Genomic DNA, 16,861 nt, shown 5'->3' on the forward strand with positions numbered 1-16,861 from the left:
AGTACAGATGTCAGCGATGTTGCGAGATGAATTTTATTAAGCTTTTTTTTTGTTGTTGTTGTTATTGGGGGAAAAAAAAAAAAATCATTGTGCATTGTTTTATAATCACACAATGCAGGCTACGCGTGTGCAGAGTTTATACCGGACTTGCTAGAAAGGCAGACACATGGTTTAGTGGCTGTACAAAAAAGGTCATGTTTCAAAAAACACACAGGCACTGCCATTCTCCTTGGATGACTGAGACCAATTACAGTACACGAAGGAGCTAGGAGTATAATACATTATAGAACATGAACTACTTCTCAGTCTTTTCAGCTGTCATGTAATAAACATGAATGATACAACCGATTCCCCTTCAGAAGATTGCGGGCTCCATGATTCACTGAAGAGAGGAGGCTCCGGCGGCGTCCGTGCATCGGTCGCCCGCCGCCGCCGTGTGACGAGTGGGTCGGGCTGCAGTGAAAACCGTCGTATTGCAAGTAAGTCCGAGGTGGAACCTGCGTCCACGTGTCGGGGCTGCCGAGCTCGTCGAACGGAGCGTTCGAGTCCTTTTCCCACGTGATGATCCGCCGTGGTCCCACCAAGGATGGTGGGGGGGGGGGCAAAACAAATATTTGCAACTGAAAAATAAGCGGTTTTCAGTCTTCATACCACCGAGGTATTCACGGTGAGACCCAACGGCGGCGAAGGCAGATGAGGGGAAAACGGAGAATCGAACAAAGGATGGCGATGAAAAGCAGCAGAGCGCACGCCAACCCAAGTGAAAATATACATACACATGTATGTGTGTGTGTGTGTATATATATATGTATATATATACACACATATATGTATATGGAATATATTACAGATTAAAACAAAACTAGATAGCATATCAACAACGGTTCCAGACTATTGGTTTAAAAAAAAAAAAAAAAAAAAAAAAGTCCCATCAGTTAAAATAACATTTAAATTAAGATTTCAGGTCCAATCATCCTTTGGCCAAACAAAGAGAAACAAAAATGTGTGAGTAGGTTCAGAAATTTCAGCAAATATAACAAATAGTTACTATATCTGTATTGGTTGTATGTACAGTCCCTGTGTATAAGATATGCTGACACATAATATAAACATATACATGCCACCCTTGAAGACCGTAAGAGGGTGCGAGCCGATAGAAAACTACAGATAATGAGCAATCGAAGGCCGTGTGAAGAGAAAGTTGAGTCAGTTTTTTTTTTTTATCATGCCAGACTAGTGGACAGTCTCCGACATGTTCATGGCTTCCTGGATCTCACGGACAGCGAGGATTCGGGCGAGCATCTGCTCCAGCTGCTCCTTGGGGATTGGCTGGGTGGAGTACCAGATGGGGCTGTTCGGCGCCACCACTGGCTCGGGAGTCAGGTAGAAGGTGTCGTTGCGTCCTTTTGCGCTCTGCGGACTGGCGAACGAACAGGGAGGACAGCGTAAGCACATCATTTTCTAGGGATTTTCCAATACTAAGGAACATTTAGCTCCAGCGCAGGCTTATATGCAACCGAAAAAAGAAAAAAAAAAAAGGAAAAAAAAATGCTGAGTAAGGCGTCTGTGCACGGCAATTATCATCCATAGAATGGCTGCTGCTCTGGGTTTATTTTCAAAAAATAGTTTCTCAAGAAATCCATAGATAGACCGTCGCCTTTGTTTTCAAAGTAATTCTCTGTCAAATTTGATAAAACAAAAATAACCAAATAATTACCATTTAAAGAGGTAGAAATCGTAGAGCTTGATCGGGCAGCGTAGAGGGTTTTCTGGGTCCTCCAGTTGCTCGGAGTACATGTCATCAGTTACTGAATAAAATAACACATTTATGAACATTTGCCTCCTCAAAGCACGATAGGTTTAGGGCCCAAATCATCTTTTCCTGTGCGCTTACCCTTCTGCCCTATGAACCGCTCTGTTGACTTTAGGTACCGGATGCTGGTGCTCTTGTCTTTGGGGTTGTTGGGACTTTTCCTGGTGTGTCTGAGCACCTTAGAAAAGGCTACTTTTAGATGCTGATCTACCGTCTTCAGGTGGAAATACCTGTTAAAATGGAAAAACAGCTTTGGAATCGTTTCGGCTGTCGTCTCAGTGTAATTTTAAAGAGGCTTTTTATTTCCGATTTGAAGACAACAATTGCAGCTGCACGTTCATGGCAGTATATTAACTATGTATGCAGGGCTTCAGCAGTTTGTTGAAAGCGGGCCGGCGCTCACTTTGTGTTGAAGAACATCAGCGTTGTGAGCAGCGTTGAGGGCGAATGAGCACCCAGCTGTTTACATTCCCATAGCATCTCCTCTGTCACATGACTGGGGATAATATAACCTTGTAAGGTAGACAAAAGAGACAATGTCATGGTCACGCTCATGCCAAGGTGGAGCTACAATGGACGTTATTTTCTTCAGCGTTCTTTGCCACTGGAGTGACGATGACTTTCATTTTCATATCTGCTTCAAGTCCACTGCGTATAGACACACACAGCTAATGTTTAGCGGCCATGCAATTCATATCAATATTAAGCTTTTCCACACTGAGCTAAGCCAATTTTTTCCTTGATATTTACTGGCCTTTAAATGATTGTGGTTAAAGAATACACACGCCGCAGAAGGAAATTTCGCTTACAAGGTTTGATGACGCACTGAATTCTCACCTAGGGGGTGGATAGACGGGGTCCAGGGCTCCAGGAGCTGGTGCAAACTGTGAGCAAAGCGAGTGTAGTACTGATCTGAGAACACGTCGTCCACACGGCCGTTATCAAAGAGATACTGTCGGGGGAAGAAAAAGAAAGAAAAAAAAAAAAAAAAAAAAGAGTGCCCAATAAGTCCTATTCAGCACCACCAAATGTGCTGTTAGGTGTTCTTTTTAGACTGAACCTACTTTTTGAATGCACAGAAATACATAGTACAGAACATCAGCCTCGTAAGTTTCCCCCTCCAGGCCTCGTGCCTCCGTTGTCATCATAGACAGACCCATGCAGAGTTCGGCGACTGCACAGGACACCAAGTCCTCCTGAAAACGCAGCGCCTGTCGTCCTACCAAGGACACACAGACACATCCATCAGACATCTATACGGGTAGAAAACTGATATTAAATGGGGGGGGGGGAACCACAAATGCGTTAATCCACTTACGGCCTATTGGGGCCAGTCTGTTTTTGTCAGATTTGTCCAGCTCTGCATTTTTCCGCTGAGCCCAAGCTCGCCATACATCCAGCCCTTCCTCTGGTTTGAGAGTGGCGGGAAGCAGCAGCTCCTGCACCTGCACCTGCTGCTGGCCCTGACCATCTACCTCTGCTACCACCGTCTGCGCCTGCAAGAAACACAAGCCCACGAAATCTCGCCTCAATCCGTAACAGGAGATGCAGCGATGCCCGATAAAAACTATCATTACCTGGAGCTGCTGCGCGTCCTGTCCCGTCAGGCCCTGTGTGTGCAGCACTTGCTGCTGTGGGTCCCAGATGAGCGACTGCGTCGTGTTGGAGTATCCTTGTACGGCCACTGGGATGTGGATGTTCCCGTTCATGAGCTGCGCAGGGAAGAGCGTGTTTGCAGCCAGCGTGTGCACAACTTCCTCCTGGGTCGCCATTCCTCCAGAGCTTGTGATGCTGGAGACAGCCTGCGCTGTTTGACTTTGGCTGTTGGAGTTTTTCAGCTTGTCGTTTTCAACGGTAACCTGTGTTGGCATCGTGGTCATTGTTGTCGCGTTTGCCCCGGCCACCTGAACTGTTCCATACGCCTCTTGGGGGATCGCAATATGTGTGACTTGCTCCCGACCTCCGGAGGCGGCGGGAGCGGAATAGACGGGAATGGTCCAGGTCTCTCCTGTGGGACTGGTGATCGTGCCAGTTGCGCTGTAGAGGTGGGAGCTGTCAACAGTGAGGAGGTCTGGCCTCAGGGATACATAACTCTGCTGCTGACCTTGTCCCTGCGGGATGGCCAAGACCGTGGCTACTTGCTGACCCGGCAGAGCATAAGACACAGTGATGGGCATGTCCACTTTACGTTTCTTGGCCGGCTGAAGGACACCCGCTCCCTGGGACGTGGCAACAGTGGTTCCCAGAACCCTCCGCTCGGTGCCGTCCTGCTGCTGGGTCGGAGAGAGGGCCCCTACTGTCTGAATTTGGATCTGTTGTCCTCCTGCCACGGCAGCGACCAACTGGGCTTGCAGCTGCAATACAGAAAGGAGAATGTCATTCGTTATTGAAATCGAAAACTCTGAAGTCGTTTGTTTACGATTCTGAGATGTGTGGTATGTGTGCTCTTGACCTGTTGGTGCTGCTCCTCTGTGAGCTCCCCAGGCTGAATCAGCTGTGCAGTAGTCACACCTTGTAGCTGTTGATGTGAGCTAGATGGCACTTGAAGAACCTGACTCAGCATCTGACCCTGCTGCTGGCCCTGGATCTGAACCTGAAATACAGTAAAGCGATTAAAATTGGAAGCCAATAGGCTAAACTGGAAACGATGAATGCAAAACAAAAAGAATAACAAAACCTGCACTATCTGTTGCTCTGAACTCTGCTGAACAGTTTGTTGTTGAGATGTTGACTCTTGGATCTGTTGCTGCTGTGGCTGGACTTGCACCTGAACCTGCATCGCAACACAATGACCTTCAGACTCATTCCTCGTGGTATAAAAGCAGAAGTGGTTTCTTTACCAAAAATAAAAGCAAGTGAAAAAGAAATGGGGAAATTCCAAGCCAAACTTACCGGACAGGCGAGCTCCAAAAGTGACCCCGCCACCTCAGTACTGTCTGTATAGATGCAGTTTGCTTCTTGTTGATACACCATTGTTGTGGTGGTGGTTGTGGTGTCCCCACTTTGCTGGCTGAACTCCTGCAGAGCATCTGGTCCCTTGCTGGCCAATGACTCCAGAAACTCCTTCATGCGATGCTGTGGGATGCTACGGGCTTTCTGCCTCACAAGCTCCTCATAGGAACCTGTGCCATCCAAGGAGTTATTCATTTCGGCCAACACCGTCCTTTTCAGTAGGGGAGAATCTAAGAATGGGTGAATGAAGTGAGTTCCAAGACATACTTTGCATCTTTGACAGTGTTAGCTCCATCCTTATGACATTGAAGGAGTCAAATACAAACAATACTGCCGCCACGCTGATTCGTTATTTTATGAAGACATCAACACAAGCTCTTAAAACATCAAAACATGAATGCTTAGCTAAAACCACAGCAGTATTTGGATTGTTTTGATGCAGAACAACAACGCCTAGGTCTACCGGCCACTCAAACAGATGGTAATACGAAAGGGTTAATTCTTGCTGCGTGTGTACGAGCTGGGACAAAAGCGCGGTCACTTTCCAAATCCGACGCAGTAATCGCAGCGGTGATTGAACGGGATGCACAATGAAACCGCGCAGGTTTTCCACGGGTTTATTACCTATCGCTCGAAAGCAAAGTACATGCGGATCACATCAACCAATGTATCAGCTGATTACACAACAAGCTAGGTTAGCCAATTGCACGGCTAACTAGCCTCGTGTTGTTTGCAAATATTCCAGGTGCGACTACACAGGAGAAAGCAACGGAGCTCACGCGTAGGAGCGACAACACCGGCACTGCGTACGAGATAACATCCACAAGGACATAATTATAACCCGATGCGATCATTCCGTATCGGGAATGCTAAATCAAATGTATTCTGTTGTCACCAAAGCTAAGGGGCTAACGTTAGCAGGCGGGTTGCCTACCTCTCTTCCTCAACGGGATCGAGCCCTGGGCCCCCAACAAATTAGCTTATCCTCTCCCAGCGGCTAGGACGGATAAAGTATAGTGTTTGTCCTTCGTTGCCGAGGTGCTGTTTTCGTAACGCGGTTTTTATTAGAAAAGCTGTAGTTTTTTCCTTTTTTTCACAACCAGTCATATTTCGCTGGGCGCCATCTTACAACAGTGCCTCCAAACCAATAAGCGGGCGCTGTGTAAAACTGCCCTGTTGTCGCGGTGTTTCCATCCCGCGTTATCGCGATATTTGACGAACGGGACAATGCTCTTAAAGGGGCCGCGCTCGGAAAGAGTGCAAGACGTGGGTCGGTAGATGCCGGTCCACCTTAAAAGCCGGTTCTGCCAGACCCAGGATCCTAGTGGTTGACTGGCGGCTGAATTTTTTAAGGTAGACCGGCGGAGATGCGCTGGCTAACCGGCTGGCACCCGACGGGCTGCGGGACATTCAGGGTTAATTCCCACGCCATAGTCTGGTTTATATGTTTGGATCAAATCTGTGCAGTTTGTAATTCCTTGTTTCTTCCCGGAAGTCTAAACAAGGTGCACATTTTTTTTTTTGTGCAAAAGTTAAATGGTTTGTTTTTTCCTCTGTTGTTTCCAGATCCTTGTAGTCCAAGACCAGTGTTGAGAATGCCACTGTAAATCCTTCTATGGATCCAGGTATAGCTTATGGATGATTTTTTTCATTGCTATTTTGATTTATTCTTCCAACAGTGTGACTGAAATCATTACCATTTTGCAAAAGCATGCACTTGTAACTCTGAGCCAGCAGTAGTTATTATCATATTCCATTACATTTGCAGGGTAGCTTTCACTGTATGCATTATAAGACAAGACACAGATGTTGGCTTTTTCTTTTATTACTTATTTTTGACTCCTGTCAAAAAAGATAAGCATCCATCAGAATTGAAATTTAAAAAACATGATGTGGCGGCAATTGCCAAATCTGTAAGAAAATCACGTACGACATTTGAGAGCATCCCCACAGCTTATTGAGAGTTTTCACGTACAAAGTCCTCGTTGAACAATCATTAACTGCATACATTCAACTATGAGGAAACTATACGTTGGTTCTGGCATATTTAAAAAATGACACTGATTGGCAAAGTTCGTGATTCAGTGTTTTAAGATAATATAACCTGCAATCCAGAAGTATAACCGCATAATTGTATGCATTTTATGCTCCAATTAGAAATATGGATGCATTACTAATTTAGTATCTCAAATTCACTCAGTCGTCCTTTCTTAACAGCTTGTGCCCTTGCTGGTCCCCCACATTAAATAATGCAAAGAATTTGGACATGTATCTGTGGGCTCATAGGAAACAGGAAGCGCAGCTTGAGGCCGGTAAGTCACTCAGACCTTCCCGGGATCCTCCTTGAGCGTAACAGTCCGGTTGAATACAAGCTACAGGGGAGAAATAAAAAAAAATAAAAAAAAAAAGATGAAAATTTTGCATTTATGTCATGAGGTGTCGAGGAAGATGCTTATTTTTGCTGTGCTAAAATAAACTGCAATTGCACATAATCCTATACAATAACATAATTCTAAATAATAATCGGTTACAGCGCTACCTCACTTTGCTCATTATTCATTCCTGTATATTGGTAAATATGAGAGCCTTTTTTTTTTTTTTAGATTATACTTCATACTTTTACACTTCAGGGTTTATTTTATGTATTTTTTACATGTATTTTTAGCTTGTCTTGTCCTTGTGTGTCTTGCTGCTGCTGCAAAACAATATTCCCAAGCATGAGATCATCTCCTTTCGTCACATCCACAGACGGTGGCAGTGGCGCTCTTGTTGTCAGTGTGGACAGAGTATTAATTTTATTATTATTTATTTTTATTTTATTGTACTTTCATTTATTTCTTTTTTAATTTATTCATCCCTTGCAGGAAATTCCTCTCTGCATTAGACCCATTATGGATGAACCATGAGGTCGCAGGAGAGTTGCAGTGTCATGCTTCAAAAAGCTGTGCACTGCAAAACGTGCTTGTTGTAGCCATTAATCCTGACTTCCCCATTTTGATAAAAATGAGCATAAATTGTTTTGTTCATTTTTGATTTGTAGGTTAAAGTGTTTCATAACTTGTGCTTATGAGTTTCTGTTCCTTAAGATGAGATGTACTTTAATGATCCCATGTTTGGGAAATTGTTTCGCAGCAGCAGCGAGACATACAAGGACAAGATAATAATACAAGTTGAAAAGTAAATAAAATAAATAAACTATGAAATGTAAAAGTAAAAACTATAATCTGTTTTTTCTAATTGCTGATCAATTTGAATTTAATATTATTGATTTCATTTAATTTGATTTTTCAGGATCGAATGGTTCAGTCAGTCAAAAAATGTTCATAGTAAAAAAAAAAAGTAATTTCAGGCAAATTGATGCACTTTAAATCTTTTCTGTTACAGACTAAAAAAACAATGTTAATAATAAAGTTATTCTTGTTGCAAGTTGATCTCTATTTCTTTGTTTTACTTTTCTTTAATGTTAGTAAGGATACAATATTATGCAGAGGTGTACGTAGAGCAGTTTTATAGACAAATGCTAGTATTTATGTAGCAGTGGGGGCGTACCAGAAAATAATTGAGAATCATTGTTATAAATAAAGATGTTTGAAATCATTCATCGTATCCGTGTCCATGAGCATGTGCCGTATTGATTTATGGACCGTACCTTGTCTGCAGCAGTGTCAGGGTCCAGTGAGAAGTAGCCAACTCTCTCAAACTGGAATTTGTCAAAAACCTTTGCTCCCAGGACGGAGGTGTCCACTAAGGCACTGCTGATGACTTGCAGGGAATTCTAAAATGACAGAGCGAGCAATCAAACGACGACGACGAGCGTCCGACGGCGCTCGGTTCCTCCGAACGAGCCGCTCACCGGGTTGATGTCGCTCAGGAAGCCGTTGGGCACCACGGACGTATCCTCCGGATGTTTGTGTAGGAATCTGCAAAACCACACGTGAGAGGCTTTGTTAAGATGAATCCCAACGAGCGTCGATTCTTATTCCATTTCTGAGACTTACAGTCGTTCATAGAGGCGCACTTCGCACAGCAACGGCTGGCTGACCCAGTGAATGAAGGCTTTTGGCTTCTCTGCCGTCTGAGAATTGCAGCAGGTCACCTCAAGTTCCACCACCTGACCCTGAGCGTCCTGTGGAAGAAGCACAAGAGAGAATGGAAGCTATTCTGATTCGTGGGATTTTATGCGAGGCAGGTTTCCATCGGAGAGAGGCGCTCTTTTCCTTAAACTTCTGTTTTCTAGACCGCTTGCGTTTCTCATTTCTGCATAAATGGGCAGTCCTTGCAAGGCAGCAGCATTGTGGTATTTGACAGAAGATAAAAATGAGTTAAAGCGTTGGTGAAAAGCCATGAAAATAAGGAAATGAGGTCTTACCTTGATTATCTTCTGGACTGAGATGACATACCCGGCGTGTCTCAGGCCCACGGGCTGTTCAGGGGTGAGACGTTTGTAGCCCTTCTCCATCACCTGGACAAACGAGAGAACCCCGTCGTCACAATGATTTCGCCCGTCGGTGTGTTTCGCGTTACGGCGTTTGACTCGAACCTCTCGGAAGTCGGCCTTTTCGATGAAGACCGTACGGGTGAACGGCACAGTGTGACCGCCCTTGGCCTCGTTGGCAGGAAAGTCCGGGACTCGTACGTCTGACTGAGAAGCAAACGGCAGAAAGAGTGCTCGCAGTCCAATGTGGCGTCTCATTCAAAGCGAAAGCACCTTGAATTTCATGACTATTCTTGCAGCTTGAGCTTGGCTGTACCTTGAAATTCTCCGCTAGGTTGGTTATGGTGAGCTTGAGGGGTTCTAGCACGGCCATGGCTCGAGGTGCCGTGTCATTGAGCACGTCCCTGACGCATGACTCAAGTAGATGCGGCTCCGTCGTCGTCTGGGAAACCGTGACTCCCACCTACAAGCGGATTTTGAGCGCTATTACAACACGGCAGCTCACTTTTAAACTCCATGACCCTCCGCCCTGCATACCCGCGCACAAAAGTTGTTGATCGCCTCCGGTGGGAAACCCCTCCTCCGCAGCGCAGTTAAGGTGAAGAGGCGAGGGTCGTCCCAATCTCTGTAAGCACAAAGAATATTCCTTCGGTCGAAAAAAGATCGAGATTTTCCACGAAAGGCGGCGCACGGCGATCCGCAGGAAGCGGGCCGAGGGTTCGCTCTGAGTCACCTTCCAAGGACAAAAGCTTCGCATTGCCGTCGTAACAAACGCGTACTGACTGCGGAATGGGAAAAAGGGCCTGGTGAGGTTGTTATCGGAGACGATCCGCAGTTTGTTAAAATCATTTAAATGCAAAATGATCACTTCCCGGCTTGAAATGTCTACAGAATAGCAAAGGAAGTCTGCAAAAATGCTGCGATAACTGCATGTATTAGATACTTTAAAAACCCCATGGATCCAATATCCACAGGAAAATGAAGTGACGGATCATCTCTCTCGACAAAAGGATCAGGTTTCGTCCAACAGCCGAGTAAAATATCAAACAAGATGTTAAAGACTGCGTCCAAAAGAATAATCACATTTAACCGCCAGCAAAAATTAGTTTCATATAGTTTAACTTCACGGACCGGCCTTAAAGGTGTGGCGGATGAATACGTGTCATATATGAATATTCCCACTTTTTTCTTTCAAAATACTCCAAAGGCTTGTTTTTGTTAACGCAGGGTGCTTGGTCTCCAAGTGAAGCAGTCTGAAGGCTTTGCCTTAAGTCGGTCTCCTGGTATTTTAAGTCTGTCTCCTGATATTGTCTGTTAACTGCAGCTCTTTTTTCTGTCTCCTCACTGGAAACTTTCCAAAGACGTCTGTTTTTTAGTTGTTTTGCCAGCTTGTGGGTTTAATATTAGCGTTAATAACGTGAGCAAGACGTGTCAAGAATGAGTCATAGACGGATGGAACGGAGAGAATTCTGTCAATAAAACATGGCTCAGACTCGGATAATGAATAAAATAATGTAAATTATTCATTCTTTCTGTGCGGGCTGGTTCCAAACGACCCGAGGGTTGAAGACCGCCGATTTCATCATTAGTTACAAAGAATTTGAATCATTATTTCCGAGCTCCTACCATCTCCCCGACGTGAAACCAATTATCAAAACAAAGAGCTGCGAAAACGCCATTTTTTTTACCTGACAACGCCCGTCTCCACCAGCTTGATGATTTTCCTCTTGGAGACGACGGTGTAGGTGAGGTTGAGGCGGCCGTATTCCCACTGCACGGGGCAGTACACGTCCAAAGCGTTGCACAGCCAATAATACGACGAACGCCTGCCGCGTGGAGCGAAGCCAACACACGGGAAAAAGGTGAGCGGTGACTCCTTCATTCGGGCTGCCGACAGAAATTCACGGACGCGTACCTGGCCTGGAACTCTTTGGTGCAGAGGGAGTGACTTATGTTTTCGATCGAGTCGCACAGGCAATGGGTGTAGTCGTACGTCGGATAGATGCACCTGAGAAGAAATCGGACGCGGGGGATCGTTTCGGGGAAAGAGGAGGCGTTTGAACGACGCGACGTCGGTCGGGAGGAAATCGTACCATTCGTCTCCCGTTCGGTGGTGAGGCGTGTATTTGATCCGGTACGCGACGGGGTCCATCTTCCCGTCCTCCATGACCATCTTCATCCTGAGCGTGGCCTCTCCCTCGGCGTACAGGCCCTTCTTCATCCTCTCGAACAGCACCAGCGACTCTTGGGCCGGGCGGTCTCTCCACGGTGACGGAGGTGCGTTGTGGCCCTTCAGGTCCTCGCCCTTCTGGTGGCAAACGTAGGCGTGACCCCTGCGAGGAGATTTGAAGACGGATTTGCTGAAGCAGCGTTCAGATAGCAAGACTTTTAAAGTCATAGAACTATTTCTTCCGCTTCTTCCTTTCCTTTGGGTGTTTTCCCTTCAGGGGTCAACCTTCTCCATCCAAGCCGGCCGGTGTCGAAATCAATGCTCAACAAACGGGTTTAATCCGGTTCGCAAAGCTAAAAGATACCAGGTTTCTGGAGTGAATTGAACAATGGGGACATTAACATTCATATGTCATGATTTTACCCGTCCGATCCAGTTTAGAATGGATTTTCTATTGTTGTTGTCATTGCTGTTGCGCTGCTGCATCATCTTCTTCTTCTTTCTTCTTTTCCCTTTTCAGGGGTCTCCACAGCAAATCCACCTTCTCCATTGATCCATCTCTGGATCCTCCTCTCTCATACAAACCAACTTCATATCCTCTCTCACGACGTGCTTCAATCTTCTCTCTGGTCTTCCTCTAGACCTCCAATTCCAGCATCCGTCTACCGATATCTTCCCTCTCCCTCCTCTGTCCATCACCCAACCATCTCTAACCTTCTCTCCAGAACATCTACCATGTGCCGTCCCTCTGATGGACTCATTCCTGATCCTCTCCATCCTGGTCGCTCCCAAAGAGAACCTCAGCATCTTCATCTCTGCCACCTCCAGCTCTGCCTCCTGTCTTTTGGTCGTCGTCAGTGTTTGTAGATCATCTCACCACCGTCTCCTCCACCTTTCCTTTCCTTCTGGCTGATGTTCTTCTAGCTCACTTTTCTCCACCCATTCCAACCTGCTTGAACCCATCTCTTCACCTCTTCTCCACACTCTCCTACGCTCTGGACTGTTGATCCTAAGCACTTGAAATCCTCCACCTTCTCGATCTCCACTCCCTGTAGTTCCACACGTTCCACACGATTCCTCTCATTCACACACATATATTCTGTCTTGCTGCGACTAACTTTCATATCTCCACCTCTCCCCGTTCCCTGCTTTCACTACAGATCACAATGTTGTATGCAAACATCATGATCCATGGAGATCCCTGTCTAACCTCATTTGTCATCCTGTCCATCACCACTGCAAACAAGAAGATGCTCAGATCTGATCCCTGATGAAGTCTCACCTCTCTGTCACCTTCATCGTGCAGCAGAAAAAGTCCTAAGAGTTTCTACTTTGCTGGTTTCATTGTGTTCAGCACAAATAAACCCAAAAACAAAGGTGCTTCGGTTTAAACGCTCCCATTAAAAAAAAAAAAAAACGTTCCCTGTGTACGTTCAGTAGCTGCAACATCTACAATAGGGTTCTTCTGGGCAGTGCAGACGTGTGGTGGGGCCACAACATCATATAACTGTTTTACACATCTGAACGTACCGTCATATCCAAACTACAAGCCGCTACTTTTTGTCACACGCTTTGAACGCTGCGGCTTAAACGACACTGCGGCTAATTTCTGGATTTTTTTTTTTTTTGAGCTAACAAGCTTCACGCCGCCAAAACGTTTAGCCTTGTCACATCGGACCGATGAAATGCTGAGGCCGTTCGATTCCGACACCGAAGAAGACGACTTGAATGGTTTTAGTGCGCGGGAGGAAGACGGAGATAGTGAGATGGATGGATGGACTTTTCCTTGTCTTATTTATTATTCATCTTTTTTATTAGCCGTGTTACAGCCACTTTAGAAAAAAAGCATTTCCAGTACGCATTTGTGGATGTTAATGGTATTTAATTAAAAGTTAAAAATGTATCTGTATAAATATCTCATGTTACAAAGTGAACATCTGCGGCCCTTATATGTACACATAAATTTATTTAGTTATTTTGAGCCGATGCGGCTTATATCTAAGTGCGCTCAACAGTCTGGAAATTACGGTAGAAACAACTAATTTCCGCCTTTCACTCAGACTGATTATTTTAACTGTTGTTTAACTTTTATTTTAACTGTTCACATTTCTCGCTGATCATGCTGGTGAGTCCCAAAGACCCGGGACTGAAATGTGTCCGTGTCCGGCGAGCCTTACACTCACCTACGGATAAGATCCAGCGCGAGATCGTAGAGTTTCTGGAAGTTGTCCGACGCGTGTGTGACGTCGTACGGTTTGTAGCCTGTGTGATGCAACAACACGGATCAGCGCTGATACTCACGGACGACCAGAGGCCGGCAAAAAAAAAAAAAAAAACGGTAGACCCGAGCTCACCTAGCCACTCCACCATGTCCTTAATGGCAGTGAAGTATTTTTCCTCCTCCTTCTCTGGATTGGTATCGTCATACCTCAAGAAACAAATGCCGTTGTTTGCCTAAGAAAGCGCAAGGGTTAAAAGATGATCTCCCCGGCTGCATAAATGCACGTATGTAATGGTACAATCTGATTAAAAACAAAAACACACCTTTGCATAGCCAAAATTGAAATTAATTGCTTTGGCGTGTCCAATGTGAAGGATTCCATTGGGCTCAGGAGGAAAACGGGTACGAATCTAAAGGTTTCAGAGAGGGATAATAGAAAAGATTAGATCCGTGATCATTTTCGATATGCTCATTTTTCGAAATGCTAATTCGCGTGATCTTCCTACCTGACCGCCGGAGATCTCCAGGTGCTTCTTTAGTAAGTCCATGGTGTTTGGCGTGACCACGTAACCCTCCGTCTTATAATTCTCCCCTACATATACGGGGAGCAGGACAGCAGATGCATTTAGCTTTTAAAAAACAGCCATCGCTAGATTAGATTACTCCTCCTTACCTGGTTTATGGAATTTTAGCGCCTCCCCTCTCAGCTGCTCCATTAAGGACATTCCCTCCCCGGCCATCACGTCGCCTAAATCACACATACGACACACAAACACCGACACCAGTTAAACCCCGGTTCAAACTGTGACCTGTTCTTTCTAACGCTCATCCGCTTTGCCGCTTACCGTTCATCGCCACCTCCTGCTTCTTTGCCTTCACCTCGTTCTCCGCGACTTTAACCTTCTGGGGCTGCAAGTGCAAAACAAGAGTGGGACGAGCCATTATAACCTGTTCAGCCAGTTAAAGAAAAGCCTAAATCTATCAGGAAGTGACAGAAATAAATTTACCGGCACATCGAAAATAACATGAGCATGTTAACTTATCGATATTTTAATATTATGACCATTTGCAATCTACATGGTTTTACTCCCAATCACTCCGGAAGGAGACTGCAGAGGACAAGAGGAGCGTTACCTTGGGTTTCTTCTCCAGGTCAGCCTCTGTCTTGGGTCCCAAGAGATGCAGCACCTGTGCAACCGGATCGAGACGTGACTGCATTGTGCAGCCAAACAAACCAAACAACCGGATACTCTGATCACAGCAGATTAGAATTCCCCGCTGCGAAACCCACCTGCATGTCCACCTCGTTTTTGATGACTTTTCCATCTGCCCATTTAAGAGCGGCGCGTGCCTCTCCTGCATGGAAGACGCAAACCTCGGTGAGATGTTCGAGTGAAGGGTTTGAAAAGGGCTTTATTTAGCCAAGTGTAACGACATACCCATTAGCAGCCCCATGTTGAAGTGGTACCTCTCCTTTAAGAGCTGTTCCTTGTGCTTCTTAATCACGGTTTCCACCTGCGTAGCATTGTACTGTCAGCTGATAAACCGTGGCAACGGTTTAATAAAATGTGCAGTGGAAAATAAAGCCATTACCGCATCTTCAATCTGCTCAGGTGTTACGACCACGCCGACTCCGCAAGCTTCCTCAAACTGCTTGTGGTCGAGGGGGTCGTGAGGATGAGTCTTTACAAACTCCAAAGCGGCTGCAAAATAAGGAAGTAATAAGAAAACGTAAGAATCGTGTGTTTCAACAATGTGTGAACGGATGTCTGTCAATTTCTCTAGGCTCAAAGGACACAAAATTCCTGAACGATCACAAAAACAGTTGGATAATTTTTTTTTATTCCCCCTGACTTGCTGGATGTATCTTACCGGAAATCAGAAAAGTCAGCCTGCAAATGTCTCCAAGTGTATGCGTCCATGTGTATGTGTAACCAATGTTAATTTACTATTTAAATATTCGCACAATATATTTGCGTTTACTGAGCGACTGAAATATATTATGTGTATAAACTGTGGGTATGCATCGCTCTGTCCCAGCTTCTTCTTTGTTTTACCATTTTGACTAAAATGTAGCTGAAGCCAGAACATTATGACAGGTGGACACTTGATGCGCGGTATCTGATCGTGACACATAATTAATAATACTAATAATTTAGCCTTTATTAATACTAGTGGGGAAATTCGTTCTCTGCAATGAACCCATCATGGATGAACCATGATCAGTAAGCATGCCGACAACCAGCGCCAAGGTAGCAGTTTGGGGTTCAGTGTCTTGCTCAAAAACACTTCGACACCAGGAGGAGTTGGGAATCCAACCATGAATGTTCAGTTCAAAAGACAATTTCTTCACCTCCCGCACCATTTTGAAGGTGTTTTCTTTTCAATAAAGTCTACGCATTCTTCCAGTGCCCTCTGCTTACCTATCCTAACAACTTCACTGTACTTTACAGTCTTATTAGTGTCTGATTTCCTTCTTTAACCTGCTAAATATCGGTGAAAAAGTGTTGGATCTGACCGATTCCAGCGTTGGCAGTCTTCATGGTTTGCATGTTTTGGAAAACCAATCAGGTAGTGACATGCAAGAAACCTACCTGCCAGCTGTTGCTCCGTGCATATCTTGCGTTGGGCAATGCTGTCTGACAGGAAAAGCAGACGTTTATTGTCCTTCAAGCGAGAGGCCATGCTGTAGAGCAGAGTTCCCATAGCCTTGTCCACTCCTGTCACCCCACTGGCACATTGGGCCTGTTGACATAAAGACCACGACACCATGAAAACAGATGACCAAATTTCACTTTTTCCCTGTATCATATTGTGGCGGCCCAATTATAGCACGTAAACAAAAAGGAGCAGCTGTGAAGTTAGTATATTTCCCCAAAGCTTCATGAGAAGACACGTTTTGGACAGGGAGTTGGGAAGAATAGGGCAGATCTTCAACAGCTGCCCCTGCGGGCTCCACACGGACACACGTTGAGTCAAACCTGGGAGATTGCGTCCTTCAGAGCGGAAGTCAAAGCTTCATTTTTCAGTGTTTCCTTCGCCTTCTGCTCACTAAGCCCTATAGAAGCGAAGAGCAATAACGTTTCTGACATTTTCTATATTACAAATGTAGTTTAACTATCAAGTTGAAAGCACCGCAGGCGCCGCCACTGCCACACACGACCGTTCCTCTAAAGAGGGCAACTTCCTGTACACCGCAAAAAAATAAAAAGTATAAAAATAATAGCCAATCAGAGGCGTTAGGCAGAGTTGAAGCTGACCAATTGCGAA

The 16,861-nt window shown here is 45.3% G+C and overlaps 2 protein-coding genes across 3 annotated transcripts; both read right to left on the reverse strand.

Moving 5' to 3' along the window:
- Window positions 1-175: 175 nt before the first annotated feature.
- On the reverse strand, window positions 176-5,908 carry LOC147214523 (transcriptional regulator QRICH1-like). Of its 2 annotated transcripts, XM_086141309.1 has the most exons (12): window positions 5,700-5,908; window positions 4,706-4,995; window positions 4,491-4,586; window positions 4,266-4,406; window positions 3,391-4,167; window positions 3,132-3,309; window positions 2,878-3,032; window positions 2,651-2,765; window positions 2,217-2,325; window positions 1,895-2,043; window positions 1,718-1,808; window positions 176-1,420 (listed from the first exon to the last, which is right to left on the reverse strand). In XM_086141309.1, the coding sequence occupies exons 2-12, from the start codon at window positions 4,958-4,960 to the stop codon at window positions 1,234-1,236; spliced, it is 2,253 nt and encodes a 750-aa protein (XP_085997435.1). In that variant the 5' UTR covers window positions 4,961-4,995; window positions 5,700-5,908; the 3' UTR covers window positions 176-1,233. The 2 variants fall into 2 exon arrangements, with proteins under 2 accessions (XP_085997435.1, XP_085997434.1); XM_086141308.1 differs by having other exon boundaries at window positions 3,132-4,167.
- Window positions 5,909-6,574: 666 nt separating this feature from the next.
- Window positions 6,575-16,771, reverse strand: qars1 (glutaminyl-tRNA synthetase 1). Its single transcript, XM_086141313.1, has 23 exons — window positions 16,573-16,771; window positions 16,186-16,336; window positions 15,185-15,294; window positions 15,031-15,106; window positions 14,883-14,947; window positions 14,726-14,779; window positions 14,437-14,500; window positions 14,265-14,339; window positions 14,098-14,183; window positions 13,915-14,001; window positions 13,725-13,824; window positions 13,554-13,632; window positions 11,294-11,533; window positions 11,116-11,208; window positions 10,889-11,026; window positions 9,738-9,825; window positions 9,517-9,663; window positions 9,306-9,407; window positions 9,135-9,227; window positions 8,764-8,891; window positions 8,619-8,685; window positions 8,415-8,540; window positions 6,575-7,137 (listed from the first exon to the last, which is right to left on the reverse strand). Exons 1-23 carry the CDS (start codon window positions 16,681-16,683, stop codon window positions 7,087-7,089), a joined length of 2,331 nt encoding a protein of 776 aa, XP_085997439.1. The 5' UTR covers window positions 16,684-16,771; the 3' UTR covers window positions 6,575-7,086.
- Between the last annotated feature and the right edge of the window lie 90 nt (window positions 16,772-16,861).

Source organism: Fistularia commersonii, chromosome 34 (assembly GCF_037954325.1).
Source record: "Fistularia commersonii isolate RoL2024-O1a breed Wild chromosome 34, RoL_Fcom_v1.0, whole genome shotgun sequence".
Taxonomy (NCBI): Eukaryota; Metazoa; Chordata; class Actinopteri; order Syngnathiformes; family Fistulariidae; genus Fistularia; species Fistularia commersonii.

What these genes read in the sequence shown, in the direction of transcription:
- LOC147214523 (XM_086141308.1), bottom strand. Translation starts at nt 4,960, where the DNA reads ATGAATAACTCCTTGGATGGCACAGGTTCCTATGAGGAGCTTGTGAGG. An exon ending in TTTTGGAGCTCGCCTGTCCG is followed by an intron (nt 4,587 to 4,705) that starts GTAAGTTTGGCT and finishes GTTGCGATGCAG; the next exon opens with GTTCAGGTGCAAGTCCAGCC. An exon ending in TATTTCTGTGCATTCAAAAA is followed by an intron (nt 2,766 to 2,877) that starts GTAGGTTCAGTC and finishes TTCCCCCGACAG; the next exon opens with TATCTCTTTGATAACGGCCG.
- qars1 (XM_086141313.1), bottom strand. Translation starts at nt 16,683, where the DNA reads ATGTCAGAAACGTTATTGCTCTTCGCTTCTATAGGGCTTAGTGAGCAG. An exon ending in TGAAGGACGCAATCTCCCAG is followed by an intron (nt 16,337 to 16,572) that starts GTTTGACTCAAC and finishes TTATGTCAACAG; the next exon opens with GCCCAATGTGCCAGTGGGGT. An exon ending in CAACATGGGGCTGCTAATGG is followed by an intron (nt 14,948 to 15,030) that starts GTATGTCGTTAC and finishes TCTTCCATGCAG; the next exon opens with GAGAGGCACGCGCCGCTCTT.